The sequence below is a fragment of the Limanda limanda genome, chromosome 2 (assembly GCF_963576545.1).
Source record: "Limanda limanda chromosome 2, fLimLim1.1, whole genome shotgun sequence".
In the NCBI taxonomy this organism is placed as follows: Eukaryota; Metazoa; Chordata; class Actinopteri; order Pleuronectiformes; family Pleuronectidae; genus Limanda; species Limanda limanda.
This window is the reverse complement of record NC_083637.1, coordinates 4,810,203-4,820,390: the sequence shown is the minus strand read 5'-3', so window position 1 is coordinate 4,820,390 and position 10,188 is coordinate 4,810,203. Positions and strand designations below refer to the sequence as shown.

The 10,188-nt window shown below is 41.3% G+C and overlaps 2 protein-coding genes across 3 annotated transcripts; both read left to right on the top strand.

The window, feature by feature from the left end:
- Positions 1–115: 115 nt before the first annotated feature.
- LOC133027355 (beta-1,3-galactosyltransferase 2-like) lies at positions 116–4,363 on the top strand. Of its 2 annotated transcripts, XM_061094346.1 has the most exons (3): positions 116–179; positions 2,138–2,340; positions 2,413–4,363. In XM_061094346.1, the coding sequence occupies exons 1-3, from the start codon at positions 136–138 to the stop codon at positions 3,270–3,272; spliced, it is 1,107 nt and encodes a 368-aa protein (XP_060950329.1). In that variant the 5' UTR covers positions 116–135; the 3' UTR covers positions 3,273–4,363. The 2 variants fall into 2 exon arrangements, with proteins under 2 accessions (XP_060950329.1, XP_060950319.1); XM_061094336.1 differs by having other exon boundaries at positions 2,138–4,363.
- Positions 4,364–8,588: 4,225 nt separating this feature from the next.
- On the top strand, positions 8,589–9,667 carry LOC133015646 (beta-1,3-galactosyltransferase 5-like). The gene has a single exon (XM_061082892.1). The coding sequence runs from the start codon at positions 8,589–8,591 to the stop codon at positions 9,618–9,620; it is 1,032 nt and encodes a 343-aa protein (XP_060938875.1). The 3' UTR covers positions 9,621–9,667.
- The last annotated feature ends 521 nt before the right edge of the window (positions 9,668–10,188 follow it).

Genomic DNA, 10,188 nt, shown 5'->3' with positions numbered 1-10,188 from the left:
TACAGGGAGCAGGACGTGCGCGTAGCCACACGAATGGATCACCTGGATTTAAGGGCTCAAGCAAAGTTCACGAAATAAGGAAGAATTAAGGGAATAGGGAAGGAAGACAGGAAGGAAGGAAGGCTTGCAGGAGTCATGGGGAATGTAAGAAGTGTCTCAGGTGCTAATGGCCTGAAAAGGTAAGAACTTCAATATTCCTTCAAAGTAAAAGTTTAGTCTCGATCACACAAATGAGCGCACTTGCATTTAGTTTTGACACTAAGAACCTTTCAGATGAGGATTAATGTTGAATGATCATTAGGTGCTGATTCATCCACACGGTTGTTTTACTGTTTCTTTATTATATAGATTTCAATCATCTAAGCTCGTTCAGGACATTAATGCCCCTATTTTTATTATTTCTAAAGCATTAATACGTTTTATTTAAAAAAAAAAAAAAAAGAAATTTTTATCTGTCTCTCCAGTTTTCTCTCATTCAAATTTATATTCTTTAAAACAGCATCCCTCTCTTTTCTGCAGGAAATGCATAACCCAGTGTAGACTCTTTAATGCCAACAAGTTAATAAAACAATAAGTCAACCACAGTAATTCTCTCTCTGAAAGAGGATTAAACTAAATGTGACAGCTGTTACAACTCTTCACTTTTATTATCATGGAGAGAGTTTGAACTTATCATCATCAGCCGTTCTCTCTGTCTGCTTCAGTTCTCAGATGAACAGGTACATAACGTCACCAGGGTTTTTTGTATCTGTCTGTAACTGACCAGCTGCTGCAATGCTCCTTGTTGTTACACGTCCCAACTGTCTGCCCCGGAGTGTAATGGAGGGTGCTCTCCCTCTCTCTCTCTCTCTCTCTCTCTCTCTCTCTCTCTCTCTCTCTCTCTCTCTCTCTCTCTCTCTCTCGGTCGTGGTTTCTGTGGTGACAGGGAGACCCTAGAGCACCTAGTGGTGAATTGTCCTCGACTAGAGGTTTTATTTAGACAACTGCAGCAGTGGTTGGAGGCTCTGGGGGAGAACTTTTCTCTCCCGTTGTTTTGTTTTTGGGCCTAAATACGAAAAAAAAGAAACAGAGAAACGCTCGTCCTGGTTAACTTCCTGTTTGGTATGGGGAAACTAGCCACCTAGAAGAGCAGGAAGAACCAGATGTTGGGTGAAGGCTTGACAGACGTAGGGGAGTTGTTTAAATGTTTGGTAGCAACTCTCGTGAGAATAGAAGACGCCTTCTACAGCCTGACCAGTAACCTGGAAGCTTTTACATCTCAGTGGGTGATCAGACAGGTTTTTCTGTTTTATAGAGGAGGACGGTTCACTGGCCCTTCATTTTTTCTTTTGTAAAATATGATATTGAATATTTGAAGTGCTATTTATTACTTTTATTTCATGAAATTATCTAAATAAAAGTTGACTTAAAAGTAAAAGTCTCTCTCTCTCTCCTTCTCTCTCTGTCTCTGTCTCTCTCTCTCTCTCTCTCTCTCTCTCTCTCTCTCTCTCTCTCTCCCTAAAATCCTTGAAATTTGGCACAAATGTTCACTTAGATTCAGGTTTACTCCGCCTCATTTACTGTTATTTGCTTTTGATTAATGAGCATTGTTCCTTTGAAATAAACACATAAATGAAATGAAAAAACCTTATGTTTATTCACCTTTCAAGTCATTTATCAATGATTTTTGTGGATGCACAAATTATTGCTGCTAATCCATAACTATTACATTAATAGGAATTGTGTATTGGCAAGGATATAATCTTATATTTCTAGTATAACATATTTCATAATTTTTGTTAATAAACTATGTATGGCCTGACTTCATACATAATTACATAACAGCTCATGACAGCTGTGATGTTTCACTATGTTTAAGTCAAATAATTAAATGCAAAGATGAAGACTTGAGCATAATCAGTGTGATAAGAAGTACCTGAAGTGACAGAAACCATCTGTGAGAAATGCATATTTAACAGGTCCTTTAACTTTTTATTATCCGTGCATGTCCCATCTGCTAACAAGCAGGAAGCAGGGTTTGTTACCTACACTGCAGCTTGATTTCAACCATGTTTCCCAGCACGTTCACTGTACAGCTGTTTATATGGTTGGTCTGTGTAATGTTAGAGTCTTATCTGTGTCTCTCTCCTCTTTACAGTCAGGTTGTGGAGATCCTGACTCCTCAGAAGAAGCCTTCGTTTCACCTCTGGTTCAAGATCCTGCTCGGCCTAGTGTTCCTCATCTTGTGCTTCACTCTGTACAGTGGCTCTCTGACATGGACGACCTCTCCACTAAAAGGGCATTACCACAGGTTCCTTAATTGGACCAATCTGCTTGAAGTCCAGTTTCCTGACAAAATTCATCCAAGCACCACAGTTAATCTAAGAGAAATTGAAGAAACCACCCAATCCCACACGGAAGTTCCTACAGCACTTCCTACTGCAGCACCAACAGGAACTCTGTATCACCAAGCCTACGCACGCAACTACCACTTCATTATGAATAACCCAGAGGTGTGCAAAACCAAAACACCTTTCCTGATCCTGATGGTTCCAGTAGCACCAGGTAACTTAGAAGCCCGTGATGCCATCCGGCAGACATGGGGCAACCTCAACCTGGTTCAGGGAGAAGTGGTGGTAACTCTCTTCATGCTTGGAGTCTCTAAAGAAGCTGATGTGCAGCAGCAAGAGAAGCTCCAACAGGAGAACCTTCAGCACCAAGACCTGATCCAGAGTAACTTCATCGACAGCTACCTCAATCTGACTATCAAAACCATGGTGATCATGGACTGGCTGGCCACCTTCTGCCCTACAGCAGCGTACAGCATGAAAATTGACTCAGACATGTTCTTGAACATTGACAATCTGGTGATTATGCTGCGTATGCCGGGTATACCCCAGGTGAACTACCTTACAGGGATGCTTATGTGGGACAGGCCAGTTGTCCGTTCATTGGACTCCAAGTGGTATGTCTCTGAGGAGATGTACCCAGACCCCTCGTACCCGACCTACACCCTGGGCATGGGATACGTCTTCTCCAATGATCTTCCAAGGAAATATGTTGACATCTCAATGTCAATAAAGCCCTTTAACATAGAGGACGCCTACATTGGCATGTGCATGAAAAAGCTAGGACTTGAACCCACATCACCACCAAATCCCTCCCAGTTCAAGGCCTATGCCGGGGAATACAACCGCTGCGATTATTCACAGGTCATCACCTACATCCTTGGTTCTGCTAAAAATTTGATAGATTACTGGACAGACTTGAAAAAGCCTGGGCCACCTTGTTAGGACACTGACTTCTACAAATACAGAGAAATCGTTTGACTTGAAGGGGTTGGGTGACAGAGTTCTGGGAATTGTACTTCCCACAGAGAGGCGGTGGACTAGTGGCAGAAACTTGGACTATGGGCAGTAAAAGGTCTCTGGTTCATCTCTGGTTCGACTCCACGGAGAAAAAACAAAAAGACAAACCTGGATTGATCTGTCCAAAAATCCAAGAGGATTCTCCCTACCCTGTCTAGTGCCCCTGAGCAAGGCACCTTACTCCCCCAACATCTGCTCCCCGGGCTCCGTACATAGCTGCCCACTGCTCTGTGTGTCCTGCACCAGAAGGGTTAAAAGCAGAGGTTTAATTTCCCTCCTTGCAAGAGTGTGCTTGTGCATGTCTTTGGGACAAATAAATGTATCTTAATCTTATTTATAGAATTATTTTACCTCAGTTCAGAATGTGAATGAGCCAATTGTGAGTCAATACAGTAGTTTCTAAACAACTGCACGAAATAAATATGAGCATTTATTTACTTTGGTGAATTTAAAATTGCCAAAAAACCTTATGAAGGATCTATGTATTTGTTATGGTTTAGTTTCTGATAGAAATGGGTGGAAGTGGAAATGTAATCAGAGTTATTGGCGCCCTGAGGATCTTTTTGATGAGAGGGTTTCTTAATTGTTTATTCTGTAGTTGTTTGCACTATACATTTTGTATTACATTTTATGCAATGGTGCTGCACAAATGTTGCAATGGGTCAAAACCACTTGAAGCTAATGGAATAATGATGCCATTGGTACATTTTTGGGAAGAAATGTTGAACATTACAATTATTAACTCTCAGTTAATCTTTTAAGTAAAAGAAGCCATTGGCAACTGAAAGGGGCACAAGTTATTATTTTCCCTGTATTTTTGCACACTAATGTATGTTTTGAAATGATAGCAATAAAACAAACTACTAAGGAGTCCTTTAAAAAATGTGAGCGACTAAGTTAGTATTTGTCTGTGTGTGCTCCTGCTCTTTGTTCACCTCTTGTCTCACCTTTAGCTGATTCTTCTACGAAGTGGACCTGACCTGGGAATTACAGCTGCTCAAGGGACGTTTGGGACGTTTGGTTCTGCTGTTTTTTATATTGCGTTGAGTTTTAAATTGGTGTCAATAAAGCTCATGTGGTTTCAATGGTTTTCTAATTTGAGTTCTTCAATCCCAAGTAGGCTGTCCATCTATGGGCCTTATTAAAACAGATTGGGTTCCACTTTTACTACAGTGTCTTTGAAGGGTTCAGGAAGTCGAATGTCCAAGATTGATGGATTTGTCTTAAACAGACTTTATTTAATATATAAACTAGGGCTGGGCAATGATTAAAAGTTTTAATCGCGATTAATCACATGATTTCCCTGATTAATCATGATTAATCGCATTTGTATACGCAAAATCCAATAATGAATTAAAAAGTAGTGTATAGCGCAATTTTATTTTCAATGTTCTGCCATATGAACGAAAGTGCCATAACATCAGCATTTAATACAGTAGCAGTTTAATAAAATATTCAGTGTAAATCTCAACTTAACAATGTTATCAAAGCAAATACAAAATTAAAGCTCAATGCCACTGCCAGGGCATTAATGTTATCCTCTTCGTTATGAAAAATGTATACTCCTCCCTGCGTCTAAAGTAGTCTGCCGAAGCCTCGCTCCACTCGCTGTTTCGTTGAATGATTTGCTGATATCAACTGTGTGTTTTGCATTTAGGTGATATTTTAGACTGGAAGTACTCCGGTGATAAGAAATTTCACCTCGGCAGTGGCTACAAATTACTTTGGCTCTGTCGACTCCGCCGTCTGGAAGAACTTTAAAATGAAAATGGCCATGTAAAAGCTCCGTACCCTTATCCATGGTTGTTTATCCGCCAATTATTTTCTTTTTTCCGGTTCCGCAGCAGTCAGCAACAGACTTTCACAAAATAAAAGCCTGACTTTCACAATAAAACAATAAATAATCAAACCTGAGTTAATGCGAGATAAAACAATTGTCTGAGTTAAATAAGTGATGAGTTAACTCGATTAAAACGAGTTAACTTGCCCAGCCCTAATATAAACATGACAATTATTTAGATTTAGTGTCTAGAAACTCTAGACACTGATTTAGGAAATAAACTCGTACATTTCTTTACTGGTCGACCTGAATGTCTGGATTCCTGTGAATGGGAAGGGCTTGCAGGCTGGGAGTCTATTTGTGGGCTGGTGAGAAGCTTGATTTTTTCCCTCTGGGTTTTAATGCAGAACAAGAAAACGACGCAGCGCAGAGGTCTGTTAAAGGTAAGTTCTAATTAGAGAAATGTTGCCTTGCCGATGGTGTTTGTTTGTATGTGACATTTCACCTCCCACAAGCCGTTTCTGTGGTTTGAGCTTAGATAGGTGATGGCAACATGACTGTCGATCCCCCAACTCTCTGGACTCACTGGCTGTCGTTGTGCCACAGATCAGCTGTGTGTCGGTTACTGGCGGTGGAGTTGCAGGTGTATATCCTGCGTGTCCTTCAAGATGAAGTTTGTTTATGCACTAAAGTTAATTGTCAGGACTCTACGGTATGAAGATGCACATCTTTCGGTCTGTCGATAACAATCAAAGCCCCGTTGGAACAAATGAGTGGATTCAGAAGGTGAAACACTGGAGTGCTTTTACTTTGAAACGGGTTCCCGAAAAAGTATTTGTGTCTCAGACCGATAAGCCATCGCCATATTCAAATCAAAGCCTATATGTAAAACATTGTCCTGCAGTAGCAGCTCTTCTGCCGAACATACAAGCTACATATTGTGCATTGTAAATATGAATTGATATTAATTTGAATATTGTGCGTTGAATAGAAAAAGCTGCACAACTGCCTCTTTGTGCATATTTATTTATTATACATTCAGCCTTTAACAGAAATTGTAAAATTATGAGGACGACCCTCCTGAGTGGGATTTTTGGAAGATATCAGGGTGGTAGATCTCGTCTTATGTTTGGAATTAAAAAGTGATCTTTGGCTCGAAAAAGTTGATGACCACTGATTTAAGGGGAACTCCTTCGGTCTCATAGATCCGTTGTTGCAGTCGTACCGTACGTTATTGGTTGATGCAATACAGTGAAGTGATCCCTTCTTAAAATCGGCACAGAGCACATCATGATCAGAATGTTTGCTGTATCCTAGTAATGATTTTCATGTGTAAACACCACAGGATCACTACCAGGATGTGGCTCAAAGTGTCGATGAAAGAAAGCACTCACACTATTTGCTCTATAGACACTACTAGTATTATATTACACGTGGTGCAGCATGAATTTACAGGAACTTGTGGCAGTAATGTCAGTATTAAGGGAGAGTTGACTGTCGAGTGCCACACCCATGTTCCCAGCAGCCTGGCGGGGTGGAGTCTAATAAAATCCAAAGAATTTATAAAGGCTCCTCCTTCCAAAGGTGTATGTGGGTGTGTGGGTGTGAACACTTCCTTGAATGCTTTGTCATGTTCATATATTATCCAGTACTTCGCAGGTCTCGCTAGAACACGTGACCTTGTATGTTCATCAGATCACGACGTTCGGATTACACGATACCGCTTGGAGGCCGGAGTGAAGTGGTTAAAGCTGAGTATGTGGACTTTGTTTCAGCAGGATCAGTCAGTTAAACTTCTTGTATAATGTGTAATAATTAATTTAAACTGATTCATTTGTTCACTCCCTCCCCCATGGCGCCAAATTTGGTGGCACTGTACAAAAGAGCAAGTAAGCGTGTCACAGAGTCGGTTGAAACTGATCCTGGAAACTTCTTGGAACAGCCTGTGTAATGTTGTTGAACTGGTCTCAACGATGTTGTGTGTGTGTGTGTGTGTGTGTGTTTTAGTCAGAGCACTGTCAGAGTGTAGCAGTAACATGTCAAATGGGATAGTCTGAGAGGCGAAGGAGATGAAGCGGGAGTGAAAAGCTCGGACAGTTTCACAATGACCCAAAATAATTAAGTTAAGTTTTTATATCAATGTCATTAATAACACGCCAAAGATTTATTTCTTATTTTTTTTAAATGAAATGCATTATTATTATTATTATTCCTAACTAGAGAATGCATTTCCTGCAGAAAAGATAGAGATGCTGTTTTAAAAAATATAAAGAGAGAAAAACTGCGAGGACAGATACATAGATAGAAAGTGAATGCATTTGTGTGATCGGGACTAAACGTTTTACTTTGAAGGAAGAGAGAAGTTCTTACCTTTTTAGTCCATTAGCACCTTAGAAACTTCCTACATTCTCCATGACTACCGCGAGCCTTCCTGCCTTCCGTCCTTCCTTCCTTCCTTCCTTCCTTCCTTCCTTCCCTATTCCCTTAATTCTTCTTTTTTTTCGGGAACTTTGCTTGAGCCATTAAATCCAGGTTATCTAGTCTTGTGCGTCCTGCTTCCTGTAGCGACTCACTTAGAGAGAGGGGGAGGTTGAGAGGATGAGAGAGGGATGGAAGCAGAGATGGGTGAGTATATGTGTGTGTGTGTGTTTGTGTAAACACTTCCTTTAATGATTTGTCACTTCCTTTAATGTTTTGTCATGTTCATATATTATCCAGTACTACTTGTATGGATATCTCGTTGCATTCAAGGTCGTCTGAAGTGTCTGGATTTGGGGAGACGATATCAAAGGTCTCGCCAGAACACGTGACCTTGTATGTTCATCAGATCATGACGTTCGGATTACACGCTACCGCTTGCAGGCCGGAGTGAAGTGGTTAAAGCTGAGTATGTGGACCTTGTTTCAGAAGGATCAGTCAGATAAACTTCTTGTATAATGTGTAATAATTAATACATTTAATTTAAGCAGAGCTTGACTGATTCATTTGTTGGATGATGTAAAATAGACGAATCAGAATCTATCTTTGCAGGTGTGAACACTTTTATTTTACAGAATAAATGATTCAGAAAAATCGGTTCTTATGTTTACATTTATAGGACTGGTGTTTATATCTGGTAGTATTTTCGATTTATTTATGGTTTATGATAAAGTTGATGGTTAAGTTGTAGAATATTAAGCCCTAATCATTATCAAATTAACAACACAACTAATGCAAATTTGAGGTGTAGAATAAAGGATGAGATTAAATCTGCTGTAACTACTTTTGATCACTGATATACAATTACTTTCTCAAAGATCAGATAATCCAAATATGATATCAAGACAAATTCAACAATTTTCTTACAAATTTGTGATCAATCATCAACAAATCAGTGTCTAGAAACTCTAGACCAGAAAGTCTGGATTCCTGAAGGGGTAAACGAGTCTCTTTTCTTTGCAGTTTCAATAAAGAACGGGACGATGCAGATAAAACACCACATCTTTATCTGCCTACTGGGAGTGGCGACCATCATGATCTTGATCATTATGAACTTCGACAGGATATCTTCTGTAAGCAGTGCTGCTTTTAAAAGTCAAGGAACTACTCTGACTCCAAGAATAACATCATCATCATCATCACCGTCAGGAGAACCACAATGGGAGGATCCTGGGCCGTATCATGTGGCCTATCCAGAAAACTACAAATTCATCATGGACAACACACCGACGTGTAGGACCAGGTCTGCTTTCCTGATCATGATGGTCCCGGTCGCGCCCAGTGATGTGGCGGCTCGGGACGCCATCCGAAAGACATGGGGAAGTGAGACCATGGTTCAGGGTGAGGTGGTGGGGACGCTCTTCTTAGTGGGCCGGCCTGGAGGAGCTGATGCTGGGCTCCAGCAAGAGAAACTCATCCAGGAGAACCATCTGCACCGCGACCTGATCCAGAGCGACTTCCAGGACAGCTACCGCAATCTGACCATCAAGACCATGGTCATGCTCGAGTGGCTGGCTGCTCACTGCACCAACTCCGCTTACGTCCTGAAGATTGACTCAGACATGTTGGTCCATGTCCCCAACTTGGTCAAACTGCTGCTGGATCCCGGCACAGCCAAACAAAACTACATGTCAGGCTTGGTGTGGTGGCACAGCCCAGTTTTGAGAGACCCATTAAATAAGTTCTACCTTCCGACAGACATCATCGCTGAGCCGGAGTACCCCCCCTATCCTCTGGGCATGGCCTACGTCATGTCCCTGGACCTTCCCAGCAAGATTCTGCAAGTCTCTGCTAAGATTAAACCGATCTTCATTGAAGACGCCTACCTGGGGATGTGTCTGAAGCACCTGGGCATTTCCCCCACCGACCCCCCGGAAACCACCATGTTTATCGTCGACCCCGCGCATCCTCTGAGCCTCTGCAGCCTCTCAAAGGTCATCGCCGTGACGACGACGAGCATCGCACAGATGAAGAGATACTGGGAGGCGAGCAAAGGACCAGATGCTAAATGCTGAACTTCAGATCTTGTTTTTTTAAACTGAAAGTAGTTTCTTGTGGGCGGTGGTTGGGCGACTTCATCTCATATTTAAAAATGTTTTTGTATGCAAGAAAAATAAATGTAAGGCTTTGAAACCACAAAGTTAGTTTTTCTCAAACAGCTGACAGTTCTAAGTGTCGTTGCGTGTTGGTTTATCCTAAATATGAGAAGAGCCGATTACGGTTTGGTTCAATCAAGTATTTATTTAGAAAGCAATGGAAAGGTATGAACAGCAAAACGATGGGCACACAACACACTGCCCGGCACTCTAGCAGCACCGGACAGTCACGAGTCACATCAAAACACATCAAACAGCCCGCGTCTGTAATATTTTATAACAGTAGATTGAACAGGATTGGTGCATAACGAGGGAAAGTCTTCCTTGGTTCTTCCTCGATAGTGCGCTAGCGTAGTCCATCCTCTTGGCATTGGAGTAAAGAATATTGTGTTCCTGCTTAATCAGCTGTATGTTTTGTTTTGTGTAAACATTTGAAACAACTAAACCAAAACAATGTCACTCAGTTTGTGCCCAAGATGGGACAGCT